Source organism: Myodes glareolus, chromosome 24 (assembly GCF_982192425.1).
Source record: "Myodes glareolus chromosome 24, mMyoGla1.1, whole genome shotgun sequence".
NCBI lineage: Eukaryota > Metazoa > Chordata > Mammalia > Rodentia > Cricetidae > Myodes > Myodes glareolus.
The window spans coordinates 6,891,995-6,911,405 of record NC_142049.1 but is presented as its reverse complement, the minus strand read 5'-3'; the positions used below and the strand labels follow the sequence as shown (position 1 = coordinate 6,911,405).

Sequence of the window (19,411 nt, the reverse complement as noted above, 5' to 3'; positions counted from 1 at the left end):
TTCTTCTTTCTCCTTCTCCCCACTACCTCTTTTGTGATCAAGGAATTTTCTTCCTCATGAATTCCATCCTGACCACAGTTTCCCCTCCCTCCAGGCCTCCCAGTTTCTCTTTTCCACCTGCCCTATCTCCAGATCCACTCCTCCCCCATTTCCCTTTAGAAAAGGTCAGGTCTCCCAGGGATAGTAACCAAACATGGCATATCACGGTGCAATAAGAGTAGGCCCATCCCCTCAAATAAAGGCTGGACAGGACAATCCAGGAGGAAAGGGGTCCTAAAAGGAGGCAGAAAGAGTCAGAGACAGCCCGGTTCCCACTGTTAGCTGTCCCGCAAGAATCCAGGAGGAAAGCGGTCCTAAAAGGAGGCAGAAAGAGTCAGAGACAGCCCGGTTCCCACTGTTAGCTGTCCCGCAAGAATCCAGGAGGAAAGCGGTCCTAAAAGGAGGCAGAAAGAGTCAGAGACAGCCCGGTTCCCACTGTTAGCTGTCCTGCAAGAATCCAGGAGGAAAGCGGTCCTAAAAGGAGGCAGAAAGAGTCAGAGACAGCCCCGTTCCCACTGTTAGCTGTCCCACAAGAACACCAAGCTGCATGACCCTAACGTAGAAGTAGAGGACCTGGGCCAGACCCACGCAGGCTCTCTGTCGGTTCAGTCTCTGTGAGCTCCTAGTCACCCTGTTTTCTTGTGATGTCCTTGATCCCTCTGGCTCCTACAACCCTTCCTCCCCCTCTTTCACAGGATTCCCTGGGAGCTGACTTCTACATATTGTGGAAACATTTCAATTCCACAAGCTAGTCTTAATATCCGCGTTGAGCAACGGAACCTGCTAGAATGCCAAGATCGCACAGCTAGAAGGGGGCACCAGAAAACAGAAAAGGGATTGCAGCACACCTTGGGAAGGGCAATAACAAAGGCTGGTGCAGACATGTGGACACGTGGGAAAACTTAGGGAGGGCAGGTAATTCTGCTTTATGTGGGGAGGCAGTAAGGCCTTCAAAGAGCAGGGACTCAGAGTTGGGGCTTAGAAGAAGAGCACAGGTTCCTAGACAGACTGTGTGGGTGTGGATGGGGGAGGAGGGAGGTCTTAGGCAGAGGGAACAACATATACACATAGAAGGGAGTGGAAAATCCATAAAGCTTGATCTCGGGAGAGGGGAGTGCAAAGGGGGTCAGTTTGGGGAAGATGAGGCTGGGTGGAATCCAGACTCACACCTTAAAGTGACTTTACAAAGAGGCAGACATTCTTCAAGAGAGCAGAGACCTGCTGAGGGGTTGCTGGAAGGTTCTGTGTCAACCCCACTCAGACTAGAGACATAGGGAGGGGAGGCAGGCACTTGACTGACACACTGCCTTTATAAGATCTGCCTGTAGGCAAGCCTGTTAGGCATTTTCCTAATTAGTGATTGATGTGTAAAGGCACAGCCCATTGTTGGTGGGGCCACCCTTGGGCTGGTCAAATCCTAGGTTCTAAGAAAGAAGGCTGAGCCAGCCATTAAGCAGCATTACCCCATGGCTTCTGCATCAGCTCCTGCCTCCTGGTTGCTGCCCTGTTTGAGTCCTGTCCCGACTTCCTTTGACGATGAACCGGGAGTGATATGAAAACCTAAACCAGATACACATTCTCTTCCCCAAGTTTTGTTTTGGTTATGTTGTTTCATCACGGCAATAGTAAGTCACCCTAAATGAGACAGAGGAGCATGGGCAGGGAGCAAACATGCGTTTCAGGAGGTTCATCTAGCAGAGTAGATGACAGATAGTTAGCTGGGAGGGCATCCTGGAGACAGCTTCTTGTGCACAGTGGGAGAGGTGAGGGGTTGGTGTCTGACAATGGGGATATGGAGGGGAGAAAGGGATAGAGGAAAAAATGTTCAGAAAGTAAAAGTAATAGTCACAAGGAAGGCAGATTATGGGGAACCAGAGAGGGTTCGGACATCATGAGTCTGGGTCCATCCCTTGCTGCATGTATGACCATAGAGAAGCAATTCGACAAGGATTTCGGTCTTCACTGGCAAGGCAGAGGGATGACAACACCTCTCATAGGTCCTGTTATGGATGTTAAATGAGATAATGCATATAAAGGTCTGACATACTGTAGGCACTGATGGAAACGGGCAGTGTTTGATAACAGGGCAGATGCAGAAGATGAGGAGCTCTGTAAGAGCGGGGCTCTTTCAGATAAAGAATAAGGAAAGAGAGCTCAACTTTCTAAGTCAGACAGCTGAGCCTGGGGTTCTCGGGGCATTTGAACGGACTTGTCTACAACGTAGAGAGCTGTACATGAGGTGCAGGAGGGAGACGTATTCCACTGGGGGGCAGTGTGAATTGTTGAGATCATAGGATTGAATGAGGGTCCTAAGGAAAGTATTTATGCAGCAGGCAGGGAGCAAAGCTGAGGACAAAAATCCCAGGACATCCACAAGATCAGAAAGGGGCACTTAAGAGTTCAGCAAGGGCAGTGAATAGAGAACCACAGTGATGGGGAGCTGCAGAAGCAGAAGCCTACGGGGCAGTTGCTGCAGGACCCATGTGAAGGCTGAGATCCGTAGTGCCACTGGCTGCTGTCAAGTAAAACACGGATCCAGAGTGTCCACTGAGTCACTGTTTGAAAACCACTGGCGAGCCTTGCAGACTGCCATGTTGGGTGGAGTGGTGAAGGGGACCCATGATGCATAGCGTTAATATGGAAAACAGGAGAAAATGATAAAGCATTCTAAAATGTTTGGCTTCCAAGTGTGTGTGGTGGGGCAGCCACCAGGGGGCGAAAGACTGAAGGGTGGATTTGGTTTGGAGATGGGAAGTGTCCACAGGAGGCACATGAGCTGGATTGGAGGAGAGGTAAGAGATAGGAGACGAGGGATGGAACAAAGTAGGATGGATTGGGGGAGATCCTAAGAAGCTGGGAAGGGGCAGGAGCTAGCCCAGCTGAAGTGTGAAGATGTGGTCAGATACCATGGAGCAGACATTAGCTGTCTCATCCCAGTTCACCCACAGGCACTGAGGGCGTGACTGTTCTAAAGTCACGGGGAGGGGACAGAGTTGAAGAGGGATGGATTCACAAGGATGTTAGGGGAACTAATCCATCGGCAAGGATGCAGGAGATCACGGATGAGATAGCGGGCCCACCGAGTCTAAGAAAGAGAAGGCAAAGCAGGGTGAGCACAGTGAACATCTTCAAGCACACGAAGGACCATCCAGTGGCTGGGAGCTGAGCCGAATGTCTTCTGCGCACAGTTAATGGGCAGAAGAAAGAGAGACCCAGATTCTAGTGCTGCGTAAGGTAGAGGTTTCAAATACGGGGCTGACTGTGGTTGCTGGTCACTGGAGGTGATATTGTGGTCACTGTGGCTTCATTTGGTGAGGAACTAGGGGACGGGATTCCAGTCTGGAGTGTGAGGGGGGACCTCAGAGAACTTCTACTTCCCATATCCCAGACTGGGAAAGCTCCTCTTATGCCTGCCTGGAAGCCAGACCAGCAGGCTCCTTACATGACATTCTGACCTCATTGAGGGGAAATCCCAACAACTATCAAGACGGTCTCAGGAAGCAACGATTTCCAGCAAACATGTCAGGATGATGTGGCTACTCCTTCATCATTATGAGGGGGCGAGTCCAGGCCAGACAGAAAACACTTTATGAACAGTTGGATTTCCTCCGGAGTTTCCCTGTTTGTCTCGGTTCCTAGGCAATCACACAAGGCATCAGTAATCTCCATCTAGGAAGAGGGTGGAGGCTAACTGCTGACCTTTCAACCTCTCAAAGGTCAGAGGTCACTCCTGAGCTTTTTTTTTTCCCCCTTCGAAGTTACAGCAACTCAGTCCACACACTCCTGTTCATAAATCTCCCATCCGTTTCTCTCACCTGCCTGGAACTCCACAGACAACGGATCCCATTTTCTTATAGACTGTGTGTGTCGATTGTCATGAGGCCATGGGTACCCTTCACAAAGCCTCTCTGATTATTTGTATATCTCTGTTCAGGGCTGCTACAATCCATGATACAATCACACACTCATCTTCCCCAGAGTCAGAACTTCTCACGGAGAACTAGCTAGGCTCCATGAGGACTTATGGCCTCTGATGATAAAACAGAGAACCAGACCATATTTGGAGACTGTCAGCACACAGTGTGTGAGGACCATCTTGAAATGCTATAGTAAGAACTTAGAGCCAAACAATGCTCTTTCTACAGTCTTTTAAAATGCAAACCCAATCCTTACACTTTCATTGCGGTCTGGATGTCAGAAGCTAAGGGTTTCCCTCGCTTATGTTGTTTTAAAAACTACCAGGAGGAGCCTGAGTACATGTGCTTCGTCCCCTTGGGGTTGAGTTGAGCTGGCTGAGGTTTGAGGTTTGCTGAGAGCTGTGGAAATTGCTCAGCTCTGGTGAGTGACGGGGCAATCGGACAACTGTCGTCAAGAAGGAGAAATTGGAGAGGAAGGGATGACTCACCTGAGTGAGGATGCTTCATTCACCATTGGAAGAAGGACGCTTAAAAGAAATCCCACACTAGCTCAGAATTGAGAATAATAGAGGGTTATTTACTTAGGGGTAGACTCACAAATCAGAATCCTCTGCTGGAATGGGGAACAGCAACCAAATCCTGCAGCCAGAAAAGAGTTCCGATGTGCATTTTACATCGGCATAAATAGTATAAGAGGCCACGCCCAAGTGGGCGGGTAACTTAAAGGCTACTGGCTGTAGGAATTCCTACACCAACCATTGGAAGCTAGAGACTGTCTAGAATAGTAACTGATGTCTAGTCCCTCTACAGTGCCCTTTGGAGAGGATGGGTACACACTAACTTTGTCCTTGACCAAGACAGAGAAAACAGGAGTAAGCTAAGTAGAATAGCTTTAATAATGCGATTTCCCTCTCTTTTGCTTTTTTGGTTTACTAAGGAAGTGTCTGGAGAATGTTAGCTATCATTTCCTTCATGTGAGGGCACAGCAATAGGAAATATCCCATTAGAAAGTGAATTCTGTAGTTAGACCACCTTTATTCGTAATTCAGCTCTGCGGTTAAGTGGGGGGTGTGACCATGAGCAGTTTCCTTCACTTCCTGGGTCTCAGGTCTCTCATCTGATAACCCATGTTGTGGTCAGCATTGTTTTGGATGTGTGAGCTACATCAGGAGATGGAAAAGATATGACAATCCCTTACCATGACTTATATTTTAGTGATATAAGAGAGTCACACACCTAGTTATTAGAATCTGATAGAATTTATAAGAATATGGCCCATGGATTAAGTGTCTAGTCCCCAGATACTGCCAGGACGTGACCATTAGGAGATGGGGACTGTCTCAGGGTTCTATTGATGTGAAGAGACACCATGATCACGGCAACTCTTATAAAGGAAAAACATTTTTTTACATTTTTAGAGGTTTACTGCATTATCATCACAGTGTGACTTGGTGGCACGCAGGCAGACATGGTGCTGGAACTGAGAGTCCCACATCTTGAAAGGCAGGCAACAGGAAGTGGTCTGTGATACTGGGAGTAGTCTGAGCTTTGGAGACCTCAAAGTCTGTCTCCACAGTGACACACTTCCTCCAACAAGGCCACACCACCTAATAGTGTCACCCCTTTGAGGACCACTTTCTGTCAAACCACCATATTCCTCTCCCTGCCCCCCCCAAAGTGTATAACTATATCATAATGCAAAAATGCATTCAATACAACTTTAAAAGTCCCCACAGTCTATAATAGTTTCAAACTTGCTTAAAAGTCTCAAGTTTAAAGTCTCTTCCGAGTCTCACACAATCTCTTAACTCTAATTTCCCCGTCAAATCAAAATAAAAAAAGAGATCACACACTTCCAACATATAAGGGCTCAGGATATACATTACTGTTCCAAAATGTAGGGAAGGGAACAAAGTGAGGAAATACTGGACCAAAGCCACACCAAAAACCAGCTGGGCAAACTCTACACTCTGCATCTCCATGTCTGATGTCAAAACGTTCTTCAGAGCTCCAGCTCCTTTCAGCTTTGCTGACAGCAACAGAACCCCTTTCTCTTGGGTTAGTTCCACTCCCTCTTAACAGCTTTCCTTGGCAGGTATTCCATGGTTGTGGTACCTCCAATATCTCGGGGTCTCTGAGGCAATCCAGGCTTCAACTTCACAGTCTCACACAATGACCTCTCTAGGCCTCCACCCAGGGACATACCTGGCACATGCCTTCCCTCAGCAGCTTTCCTTAGTCACAGGAGAAACTTCTATGGCCCCTTTCTATCCTTATATCTTTAGAACCACATTGCCAAAGTGGCCAAATTCTGCTGCTCTTTGGGGCTGGAATATGCTCCCCTCATTCAATTACATCTTTACCAACTTTCTGTTTTCTAAGTTTCCTTCACTGCCTAAGTTCAGCTGTTTTGGAACTTGCTTCATAGACCAGGCTGTCCTCAAACTCAGAGATGCACAGTCTTTGCCTTTTGAGTCCTGGGATTAAAGGCATGAACCACCACACTCAACTTGAAGCTTTCTTTTAATTCCTTTCACAAGTTGGAAATTTAGCTGGATGGGACCTCTCCTTGAGATCTCCACTCCCTTTATTCCATTTCTTAATCTTTTTGTCTCCTTGAACACAGGATTTCATTCCATTCCACTTCCTGATGTTTCTTTTCTCCTTAAATTTTATATTTTGTAATTTACTCTGCTCAGCTTGTTTCTTTCCATTATAAATCTTCATTAGAGTTACTTCTAATAACCATACAACAGAGCCTATACTAGGCTGTTTTGAGATTTTCTCTGCCAATAGAATTAATCCAAATCTCTTTACTTTAACTCCTGGTAGATTTTTTTGGACAAGGGCAAAAAGCAGCCACATTCTTTACCAAAATATCATAAGAATAATCTCTAGGCAGCGTAATAAAATTCTTCTCCTCTGAAACCTCTTGAACCACCCCCCCCCAGCTCAAGTCATTCTCAGCACCACTGTCTTCCATGCCCCTACTACTATGGCCCATTAAGCAATGCTTAAAGCATTCCACTGCTTTCCTAACCCAAAGTACCAAAGTCCAAATTCCACCAAACAAACACATGGTCAGGCCTATCACACCTACATCCCAGTCCCTGGTACCAACTCCTGCCTTAGGGTTTTTATGGCTGTGAAAAGACATCATGACCACAACTCTTATAACGGGAAACATTTAATTGGGGTGGCTTCCATTTTCAGAGGTTTAGTGCATTGTCATCACGGTGTGACATGGTGGCGTGCAGGCAGACACGGTGCTGGAGCTGAGAGTCCCACATCTTGATAATAGCTTGAGCATAGGAGACCTCAAAGCCCACCCCCACAGTGACACACTTCCTCTAAAAATGCTACATACCCACTCTAACAAAGCTAAACCTCCTAACAGCCCCATTCCCTTTGGGGCTATTTTCTTTCAAACTACCACTGAGGTCCTTAGGAAATGGGGCACTTTCCCTCCAAGGGGGTTATGAGACATGGCTTGACAACACACTCTTTGCTATCATAGTGTCTCCATCAGAGACCACAGCAGTAGATCTTCCTGATGTTGAACTGGAACCTCCCAAACTATTAACTAATAGTTATTATCTTCATCATTAGAGTGATGATGAGCTGACTAATTTAGGGCTGTTGACAATGTTAAATAACTTAAAGCAAATGATTTGCTTATTGGCCTTAGGCATCTAGATTATACCAGTATCTAGTGCACCAAGAAGGGAAATAGATACTTTTTATTAATTATCTTTTTTTTTAATTGAGAAATGTTCTCTGGGTGCTATTTAACTCATTGTGGTAGTTTGAATGTAATTGCCCCCATAAGCTCATAGGGAGTGGCACTAGTAGGAAGTCTGGTTTTGTTGGAGTAGGTGTGTCCTACTTACAGTGACCCAGTTCACTTCCTGTTGCCTGTAAGATGTAGGACTTTCAGCTTCTTCTCCAACACCATGTCTGCCCACATTCTGCTATGTCCCACCATGATGATAATGGACTAAACCTCTGAAACTGTAAGCCATCCTGTTGTGGGACAATGCTCTTGTACACTGTAAAGATTTGTCACTCATATTGGTTTAATTAAACACTGATTGGCCAGTAGCCAGGCAGGAAGTATAGGTGGGGTGACCAGACTAGGAGAATTCTGGGAAGAGGAAATGCAGAGATGCAGTCACAGGCAAGGTGCAGAGGAAGGAAGACGAGAATGCCTCACTAGAAAAGGTACCAAGCCACGTGGCTAGACATAGATAAGAATTATGAGTTAATTTAAGAGCTAGTTAGTAATAAGCCTGATCAATAGGCCAAACAGTTTAATACTAATGTAAGCCCCTATGTGTTTATTTGAGACTGAATAGCTACAGGATTGGGCAGGACAGAAGTTCTGTCTACACCACCCCATTAAATGTTCCTTTATGAGAGTTACTGTGGTCATGCTGCCTCTTACAGCAACAGAAACACTAGGACACTCCTAATTACAGTTTTTTTTAAATTACAAAAGAAGCATCTGTACATAAATAAATAAGCATGAGAAAATGAGTAATTTGGTGAGCCAGATTCCCGGGCAATCTCATTCTGTCATGGCAATTGCTATTAACAATTTGGTGAATATGCATCCAGATAATTCTTTGCTCATGTACTGATTGGTTTCAACTGCTGACTTACCAGAACCTAGAACTGCCTGAGAAGAGAGTCTTAGCTGTGGGATTGTTTAGATCGCATTGGCCTGTGGGCATGTCTGTGGGTGTCTGTGTGCAATTGTCTTCACTGTGACCCAGCCCACTGTCGGTGGGACTATTCCCTATTCAGGGGGGCTTGGGTTGTATAAGAGTGGACACGGCTGGCTGGGCAGTAATGGAGCAAGGGCCCACGAGTTTAGTCTTTATCTGCTCTTGACTGTGGATGTGCTATGTCTGGTTGCTTGAGTTCCTTCCTTGACTTCCTCTGAATGATGGACTGTAAGCCAAATAAACTCCTTTTTCCCCCCTATCCTCTATCTTGCTTTTGGCCAGGATATTTTATCACATCAACAGTGGTGAAACTAGACCACTTTATACCAGAGCTTACAAACACAGATGTTCATGTTTCAACCCAGAGACTCTGAATTCTTTATAAACACCCTTGGTGATTCAGAAGAAAAGTTAGATGTGTTTGGGGGCATGGGGGTTAGTTTGGCATTTATATACCTACTTGATTTAATCCTCTGCTCTGTTCTGCAGTGGATAGGGAGTTGGGGAAGGAGGGGTTGGATATATCCAAGGGAACATAATCCAGCAGGTTTTTGTACACTAGAGGAATCAGTTTCCATTTTATGGAGAGAAAGGAGAGGGGAATAAACTTGGCTTACCTCTGGAAATATTCTGAACACATGGAGAATAGATGGAGGCTGCATCAGCCTCTGACTCGCTATTGAGTGAGAGAAGCTGCAGGACCAGCTGGAGTAAATGCTCATGAACTTAGAAGGCTGGGCCCCAGAGTCCTCACAGATACATTTCATATGTGCTACACACCTTGTCACCTGCTCAGGGAAGACAACGCCACCACAACACTCTTCCCTGTTGAACACAGAATCCTGAACAGATGAGGTTGAACAAGAAATGAGACCTTCTACTTAACCTTCCTCACTGTACCTACCAACAATATCCCAGCCGAATCCTAAAGTTCACAGAGCACTCAGGCACAGTTCAGGAAGTGGTGGAGAGTCACACTCTCTTGTTCCCTCCTTCGGCCTCAGGGGCTGCAAGCAGCCCCCTAACTTTAACATTTATGGGCTGGGAGCTCACAACTTTTTATATTTCCACCAGAGGACCCACTCTTTCTGAACTACTGACTTACATCGACACTGAGCCAAAGAAAGCATGGAAGGTCAGGTTATCCAAACACCAGCAGACACAGATGAAATGTCCTGAATGCAGCAATTTGGAGAACAGGATCAGGATGTTTTGCTACAGGGTCTCATTAAGAAGCCCGGGCTGGTCTTAAATTCATGATCCTTTTGCCTCATCTTCGTGCCTGCTGGGCTCACAGGCATGTGTTCCCATGTCCTTCTGAGAGCAGAGGTCTTTATACAGTTGCAAATTACTTACTAGCCTGGCTTAGTAGCTGGAATATAGCAAATGCTAGGTATGGATGCCTTTCTGTATCACACAGTACATGTCTGTGGAGATATATGTAGTGATGCCATTATTTCCTCTGCTTTTCTACCATTTCTAGAGCATCTTCTATGCTCTTGTCTGTCTCAGGACGATGGGTAACGGTAGTCTTTTCACGGGTGACTTCCAGTGAACCGTGCCTTGTATTTAAACCTTTATATTACCTCCTGCTTCAGAACTCAGGGTGTACCTGTGATTTGACTTAATTAGTATAAATAAGGTGGTGGCAGCTATATTGTACAAGTTTCAGATGTTATTCTTTTTATATTACATTTTCTTGAGTTTTGTCCACGGGTCCCACGAAATATGGTAATATACACCCAACCCTCTAACTTACCCCATATTTACCCAAGGTGTCTCCCTCCTAACTTCACGCTGTCTTCTTTTGTCTAATAATCCACTAATTCCAATCAGTGTTGCCCATATGTATGGTCCCAGGGCTGCGGTCATCCATTAGAGCATGGGAAACCTACCAGTGGCTACAGGCTTAAAAACAAACACAAACCCTGGATGATTCTTCTTCCCCAGCAGCTCTCAGCTGCCAATAGCTCCTCAGTAAGGGGTGGGGCCTGGGGAGCCCCTTCCTCATTTGTGATGGAATTGGCTCTCTGGATCCTGTGTAGGTCTTGTGTAGGTCACCGTAGCTGCGGTGAGTTCATGAGTGGGATAGCCATGTTGTTTATAGAAAATCACCTTTCAGGGCTCTCTTTCTATCCTCTCTGCTAGCTTTTACATTCTTTCTGTCGCCAAGTATCATTATTTTTGAGAAAAAATAACATTTTATGCATATGGTTGTTTTGCTTGCACGTAAGTCTGTGCACTACATGCATTCCTGGTACCCACAAAGTTCAGAAAAGTGTGTCAGATCCTCTGGAGAAACTGGATTTGCAAACAGTTGTGAGCCACCGTATGCATGGTGAGAATCAAATTCCAGACCCCTGGAAGAGCATCCAGTGCTCTTAGTCACCAAAGCGTCTCTCCAGCCCCCAGGTACCATTCTTAAGAAAGCCTGGCAACTTCTACGTGGTGTTCTTGGGAATCCTAGACTGACTGTATTAAAATTTCAGCTCTGTTGTTAGGAGAGGAAGCCACACGAGGCAACCATGGAGGGAGACTGAGCCCCTGAGACCGCGAGGAAAAGCGAAGCTCAACATTTCTAGAGCAGCCGAGCGCAGCCATATTTAGTGATCAGTAGTAAGACCACCAAGTGAGCCACCCAACTAAGTTACCTCAGCTTGCAACAATCAAGAGCCAGTAATGTAAGCAAGAAAAAAAAATGTGAATTAACTCTTCAGCTCTACTAAATTTCAGAATTGCTATGACCATGTTTGGCAGAGTTGGAGACTCAAAGTCAGACCCTCATGACTGCTATGATGAACTCTGCTACCAAACTACCCAGCCCTCCAAAGTGCTCTGGTTGACTCTAGAAATCACTGATTCTGGAGCTCAAGCAGATGAGCAATGCTGCTCCACTGGCTTTGCTGGGGATGACAAGACTGAAGCCACCTGGAGGAAAAACCACTTTTCCATAAAGCTCGCTCTTCACTGCCTTCCCCAGGGAAGCTGCTTTTCCACTCTCTTCCTCTGCCCTCCAATGAAAGACACCTAGCTACAAACTTAGCTCACTGTTTGTTGGGAAGAGATAGAAAGGCACAAGTCATAAGATCTTCCACTCAGTAACTTTAGCTTGAGAGAATTGAGGATGTGTGGACCTTACAGGTGGTAGGATTACTTTTTGTTGTTTGTTTTGTTTTTCATTTGGTGTTTTTTTGAGACTACTCAAAATTTGTGATTCCCTAAGACTTTCTAACTAACCTGGCAGCCATCTTTGCTCTCTCTCTCAGTCTGATCAGGATATTGTGGAGAGAGTAGGCTGTGCTTTCCAGGTATTGGATGAAAAGCTTTAGGTTACCCACCAAACGTAAGGTCAGAAACAAGCAGGATGAACCACAGAGGGGAGCTGGAGTGAGGAGGAACCACTAGATGGAGAGAGTCCTGGGAACGTATGACGGAGCACAGAACGAGGCTCCGGAAGAGCAGGGTGCACATCAAGGTTGAGAGGTAGCGTTAGAGGTGAGCCTGGGCAGTGGCTGGCTTCAGGGCTGAGACATCCAAAGCTGTCTATAAACATAACTTATCTGCAAGGATCGTTAATTGTGAATAGTGATTTCCACTATGCTGTGAACCTTGTGTGTGTGTGTGTGTGTGTGTGTGTGTGTGTGAGAGAGAGAGAGAGAGAGAGAGAGAGAGAGAGAGAGAGAGAGAGAGAGAGAAGATAGCCATGAAGCTAAAAATGAAGATGATTTCCTTCATACAGTAAAGGTCTTTACAATCAGGTGTTTTTCTTATTACTCTAACCCAAGCAGCTTAAAAGTCCTTAGATTTAAAGTTTGTGGGAGTAGGGCTGGGCATGGTGGCACATCTTTAACCTAGTACCCAGAGGCAGAGGTAGGCAGATCTCTGTGAGGCTGAGGCTAGCCTGGTCTACAGAGCAGTTTCAGGACAGCCAGGACTATACAGAAAAACCCTATTTTGAGCCTCCACCCCTCAAAATAAACAAGACTGAGAATTTGTGCAGCTAATAGGAAAGGAGGTGACCTCTTTCATGGCCTGCCTGAAGGCCGAAGCTGCTGGCAATATCAGAAATCTGTTAAAGCGGGCAGATCTCGGTTTCCAGGTGCAATCGCAAACTAGAGCATTCCCTGTTAGTAACTTAAATAAGAAATATAAACAAAAACCATAAAGGAGAACTTGTCCCACCAGGACATGGTACCCAGACACGATGCTTCAGGCCCTACTACACAGGAGAGGAGAGAAGCAAAGACAGAATGACAAGGGCTTGGAAGGTCAATCTGCCTCTGGTTTGACAACCACACTCAGCTTTCTCGTGTGGCTCACAGATTTATTTATTTGCTTATTTATTTATTTATTTATTTTTTGAGACAGGGTTTCGTGTAACCCGTGCTGGCCTAGAATTTGTTACCGGGGCTAACCTGGAGCTTCGTCCACCTCCTAAAACCTGGGGTTGCATCTGTGTGCTGCCGTGCCCAGTGGACATGGCTCTAGGGATTGAACCCAGGACCACTGAGCGTGCTAGGCAAAGCACTTTACTAACTGAGCTGCATCCCAGTCCCTGCGGCTCACAGACTTAACCGGATGTTCCTCTGCTTTGGCGTGTCTTCCTCAGGAACCACCTTCAGGATAGGAATTGAGCCAGAGTGAAATCTTGTCAATACTTCTCTTTTTTACCACCTAGAACCTACGGATGCAGCAGTTAGCAGGGAAGGTAAAAAGAGGAAGCTTTTTATTGGCAGGATGTTTGGGCAGCAATGAGGGCATTGAAGGCAGGAGTCACGATTTCCCAAGGTTCTTTCTTAAAATATAGTGTGTTTGGCTTCAGGGCTTCTGACTCAGCCTCAGGCCAGGCATTCCATCTCGGGGCTAGTCCATTCCCAAGAGTACCTGGGGAGACCAGCTCATTTTCCACCTACAGTGTCGACAGAAACATCTGTTCTAGGTTGTTAGAAAATCAAAACAATGAGCTGTCAACCCATCCATCACCTCTCTGCAGAAGGACACATTCCTGCTGACTGATACACACCCTTCCCTAAGGGTTTACCCCGGACTGCCTGTGTGTCTGTGGAGCTGTGGATTGATTTTGATGATGATTTGAAAACCCTCTTACATCTTAATTTATTTAACCTTCTCCCATGAGTAGCAAGCCTTCTCTTTGGGGAACTGTGGATTGACTACTGACTCATAAGCAGGCGACGGATCCCGGAAACAGCAAGCAAAAAATTGGCTCTCTAAAACAATGCCATTCCCTTTGCTCAGGTCACAAAGCCTTATAAGAAAGAGCGTGTGGGTGGAGTTGGCACACTGAGTTCACCTCACAGTCCTGCATGGTACATCGTGGGTACCTTGTGAACCAAGGACTTTGTGAGCCACGACAGTGACCTTGTCATCTCAGGGCTTCCCTTCTTCTTCCATTAAAGTGAGCAAGATAGTACCTATCCTGCCAGCTCCATGGCCAGACCAGAGTAATGGAGTGGGAAGAAGATACATTCAGGAGGCTGTGCTGCTTGAATCCATTCATAGTGTCACCACCTAAATGCCAAACAACGTATCCTGGCGCTCCTTCCATGACAGAGGACACATAATCAGATTTCAGTGTACTGTGGTGCTTACTCTGGGCCCCAAATGGCCGTTGTTGGCCCTGCAGCCTTCGGCTCTCCTTTGGACATACAGAAACAAGTCCAATTCTCTTCTGGAAGAATAGCTTGCAGATGTCCAGAAGGCACCCTACTCCTTGATCCAGAGTGGCCTCCGAGCCTTCTCACTGCCAAAGCAAGCATTTCTTTCCCTCCACTGTCAGGGCTATTGTTCTTTAAAGGTACGGTTGGTCTGGACTTGGAGGTGGCATTGAGGCCGTCTGAAAGGGGAAGGATGAAGTGGGACGCACCCCCCCCCTTTGTTCCAGATGCTGCTGTGCTTCTGTTAATGCACCAGTTTGTGAATGAGCTTCTTTGGTGACCACATCCCAGCAGTGCATTTCCCTGTGGTCTTGACTGTCAACATGTAACCTTCAGAGCATCGCGCCCCTTCATCCAGTTTGTCCTGCCTGCTACCCAGGGCGCTGGTTCTCAGTTCTGACCAGGACTTGCAGTCTGCCAGTCCTACAGCTTTCCTCATCCCTCCCCTGATTCCTGCTGCTCCAGGTCCTCATTTCCCTTCTTCCTCAGCCTAGACCTTTGGCACACCATTGTGGCAATCCCCCCCAAGTACACTTTCAATTCCCTTCTTGCCTGGAAAAAGACTGAGTCTGATTCATCTGTCTCAGCACCTCTCTTAGCACCTAACTCCCTCTGCGTCGACTCTCTTCCCATGACGCAGTGTGTGTATCAAAGCCTGAACTTCTCCAGGTATGCATTTGGTCCCCGGCTCTCTAGCTTACTCAAATTTCTGCTCCCCATTATTAATTTTCTGTGCCCCATTATTAATTTTCTCTTTTCTGCAGCACCCTTCCCATGAACCACAATACGACTTTATCTATTTTCCAGGGAGAACAAAGAGTCCATAGGTTCCCTGAATCACCGAAGCTCTGGCTTGCCCAGCTTGTGGAGGGCATTACTAGAACTCTGGTAGCATGCCAGTGGGTGTGGGCGGCCATGGTGGCTGGCAGAATAAGCAGGGGAGGAGGGTGGAGCTGCCAGCATTATGCTCTCCAGAGTAGACAAGAGCTCCCACAAATCTAGAAGACTTGGATTTGGGGAGTCTGCTGTACTGGTCTATTAACATTCTCCTAACCTGACCTAACCGTGTGTGTGTGTGTGTGTGTGTGTGTGTGTGTGCATGCACGTGCACATGCATGCGTGCGTGAAGATGAATATGGCGAGCTGCTTTCCAAAGCCATTTTATTAGGAGGCTAACGTCTTTTCACCAGAAGAGCAGAGTCTGTATTCATACAAACTACCCCGAGTGGTTCAGACCCAGAGGGTTTCCCTCCCGGAACAACAGAATCTAGCAATCTCCACATCCCAGTGCCTTCTTGCAGTTATCCTGGAGACAGCCCCATCCCACATGGCTTCCAGACTTTCAGGTGCATGTGTCAAGCTGAAAGTTTCAGACCACCCTCCCCAAAGGATAGAGCCACAGCCTCTTTTGTGAATTCCACTCTCCCAAAGCTAGGCTTGACTTTGGCCATGGCACGACTTAAGAGCTCTCTCCCAAAGGGACAGCACGGCCCACTTACTTATCCGTCACGGCCTGCATGAACTCATCCAGGAGGTCATCGTACGCCTTCCCACCAACACGCCGGTGTTTCAGGCCGATGTACAGAGGGTCTCTGAGAAGCTCCTGGAACAGAGAGCACCCACTTACTGAACCCGCTCCACTCTTCCTGGTTTATCCTCGTTTTCTGTACAGCGAATGTCCAGGGTTAGTGGGAAGGACAGGAGGTAGGAGGAGAGAAGGAAGGAATCTGCCTGGGTTTCCCTACCTCCGCCGAGGGGAAATCTCTGGAATGGTCTGGAGGCTACAACCTGGCTCAGGCTGGATTCCCATGCAACCCCCACTTTAGGAACGAGTAATGCCTCCATCAGACACAGTCTTTCAAGCCCTGGCTATAGGCTCTGGGTTTATTACAGGGTTTCTCAAAAGTGTCTATCCTGACAGCTTGGCTTGAGTAATTCTTTAATCTGAAAGCTGACCTGCATATTATAAGATATTTAGCAGCATCTCCAACCTATGCCCACCAGAATCCAGCAACATCCGCAGTTGTGACCATAAAAATGTCTTTCCATATTGCTAAAGGTATTCTTAAAGGCAGAATGTTCTTGGTTGAGAACTTCTGAGGTTGACTTAAGGTAGCATCTGGATTGGGGAGTGGGGTCTCATCCTCTTTCCCTCAATATAACTTATAAAACATTAATTAATTCAGTAAAATCTTACCTGTCATGTACCTCACACTCTGCTAGGTCTTGGGGATACTAAGTTATAATGATACAACTAGATATTCATCTAAGAACGATGCTCACCTCGTTCCTTAGCCTTGGCAGGTAACTCTCCATTGCCTCTTGCAACAAAACTTTCTGTCACAGTAGCCACATGCATATTGGGTCTTCCTTTTGTTTACACATGGCCTGACCAGCTTCTCCTATTTGGCTTCCTATTTCATCCATACCCCTATGGATCAGTAGACTAATTCATGCATAACACATTTATTTGTTAATTCATTTATTTCAATAATCATAGAAGCTTCATCATATATTTCAATAACCATAGAAACTTCATCATATACGAGGAAAAACACTTGAAAAAATGTATAATGTTCTTAATGGGCAAATCTAGACAAATCTCAAGCTATATGATATGAAAGAAAGCCAACCCCCAAAGATTAAATACCACCTGATCCCATCTACATACCATTCTTGAACTAATAAAGCTATAGAGATAGGGACCAGTCATCAGATATTAGGAAGAGGAAGGGGAACATGGGTATGGTTATAAATGGATAGCATGAGATATCCCTATGATAAAACTGTTCCATAGCTTGACAGCCTTAGTGGTACAGAAATCTACATAAGTCACAGGATTGATAGCAAATAAACACATATGTATACACACACACACACACACACACACACACACACATGAATGTATGCAAAAACTAGTGAATTGTGAATAAGATCCATGGATTGTGTCATGGTCAATTTCCTGGTGGTATATAACATGCTACCATTGAAGAAAACTGGCTCGTTGGTATAGGGACTCGTGGTGGTTTGAATGAGGACTATCCCATATAGACTCACGTATCTGAACACTTAGTCCCCAGTTGGTGGTGACTTTGGGGGTGAGGCTGTGGCTCCTTTAGGAGGTGAACCCTTGCAGGAGAAGGAAGCACATCCTTGGGGCTGGGATTTGAGGTTTTATATCCTTGTTCCTCTTCCTCTCCCTATGCTTCCTGTGTGCAGATAGAATGTGAGCAGCCAGCCTCCTGCTCCTGCTGCCAGGCTGTGTCATGCCATCCCGACATTACGAACTCTAGCCTTCTGGAACAAGTTGCTTTTGGTCATGGTATTTTATCAGAGCAACAAAAAGTGATTAATACAGAACACACTGTATTTTTTTCTGAGAAGTGCATGCTAATCTAGAATAATTCAAAATAAGAGTTCAAAAATAAACAAGACTATCAAAATATGTGCAACGCATGCCATATAAACATCACATATTTATTGAAATCGACACCCCTGCTTGCAGCCTAGAGCAGTGTGACAATAAAGGAGAACAACTGATTCTGCGAGGGTGCTCACGGTGTCCTGAGGGTGTGGACGAGGAAACTAACTGCCACAGAGAAGGATGGCCCTGCTTTGGGAGACAGTGTAGCGTATGAACACATAGAGTGGGAAAGCAGCTGTGCTTGAATGGTGAGTGGGAACTGCATTGTGGGGGAAATGGTCAGGCCTGAAAAGATGGTCAGATCCTAACAGATTAGCTGGGTCTCCAGGCAGACGGGCACAAAAGAAGGTTCGAGGTTGGAGGCAGAGTGCGGGGAAGGTGGCTGGTATGCTTGGGAAACAGGAACTAACCCTCTGCTGCAGCCTCTTGGAAGTTCCCGGAATAAGAGCTCATTGACAAATTCATCGCTGCCGGCCCATCTGAGCTGATGTTGCAAGATGTGAAGATGAAGGCAACGTGACTCAGGTTTTGCCTCCACCGGGACAGGCTGCTGTCCTTGGAGGGAGCGTTTATGGCTTCTCCGATCTTCCTTCTCACGGGTCAGATGAGGATAAAGTGTAGCCACACTGAGTGCTCGTGGTGACCAGTGGAAGATTATGAGAGAGCTTCGTGAATTCCAGCGCCTGGTATAAAGGGCAGCAGGCATTCAGGCTCTGACAGCTTCTGCTGTGCCCTATGCTGAGGCCTTAACTGTGTGGTCACAGCAGCCACGGGAAGAAGACAGAACTCTAAAACCGGAATCTGTTGCAGGAGGGCGGTTTCAGGGCCATCTCCCATCCATATTCTCTCCAGAAGGCTTAATGATGAGAACAGGGGCAGGGACGGTTAGGGCAGAGCATCCTTCCTAAATGAGGTCATTTGATACAGTCTTTGCTCACCAGAGACTCTTCTGGGCTGTCCTGTAGGCAGAGTTCTTACATTCCATCTTTGCTTCCTCTTTCTATGAGAGTCTTGTCAGTACTGTATAGTCTGAAGGTCCTTCCAGCTCCCACCACCTCTCTCTCCCTCCCCTTACGAAGCCGTCACGTACGTATTTCCAGGAGGACTTGCGATATGGGTTTTACTTTTTATTATTCCCCTATGTTATGAACGAAGTAACAAGATACAGAGAGGTGAAGTCACCTGCCCCAAGGCCTTTTGTTGGTAAGAGTAATAATTGGTATTTGAAACCAGAGTCCCTGCTCCTAGCCTGTGGCTTTGGTGGCTCTTCTGCTCATTGGTAAGATTGACATGATGTTTAATCCGCTGAGTCATACTGCAGCCTGATGCAATGTAATATGCCCCTGTCTCACGCCTTTGGTCGTGATGGGCAAGTACCCTTTCAAACAAAGATAAATCCTTCCTCCCTCCCTTCTGCTGCCTCTTCTAGGATCCATACGGCAACAATGAGGGCAATGAGTGCTGGCACCCGAAACCTTTCAAAGACATCTTTGTGTTTGATTTTTATAATACTTGAAGTACTTCAAAGCTAACTACAAAAATGGGAGAAACTTAGGAATAGAGATGACACTAAAGACAAACGCGCTTTACGCTTGCAGAGAGCTTGCGAGAAGAAATTCCCTCGTTGGA

General features: G+C 46.3%; 1 protein-coding gene across 3 annotated transcripts in view; it reads right to left on the bottom strand.

Annotated features, from left to right (window-relative positions):
- The window catches only part of Me3 (malic enzyme 3), a 178,697-nt gene that overhangs the window by 29,026 nt on the left and 130,260 nt on the right, over nt 1–19,411 (bottom strand). For all 3 annotated transcript variants that reach the window (XM_087901562.1, XM_085682983.2, XM_048435135.3), the window contains exon 7: nt 15,858–15,961. In XM_087901562.1, the coding sequence (XP_087757688.1) occupies nt 15,858–15,961 (104 nt within the window). The remainder of the gene's footprint in view (nt 1–15,857; nt 15,962–19,411) is intronic.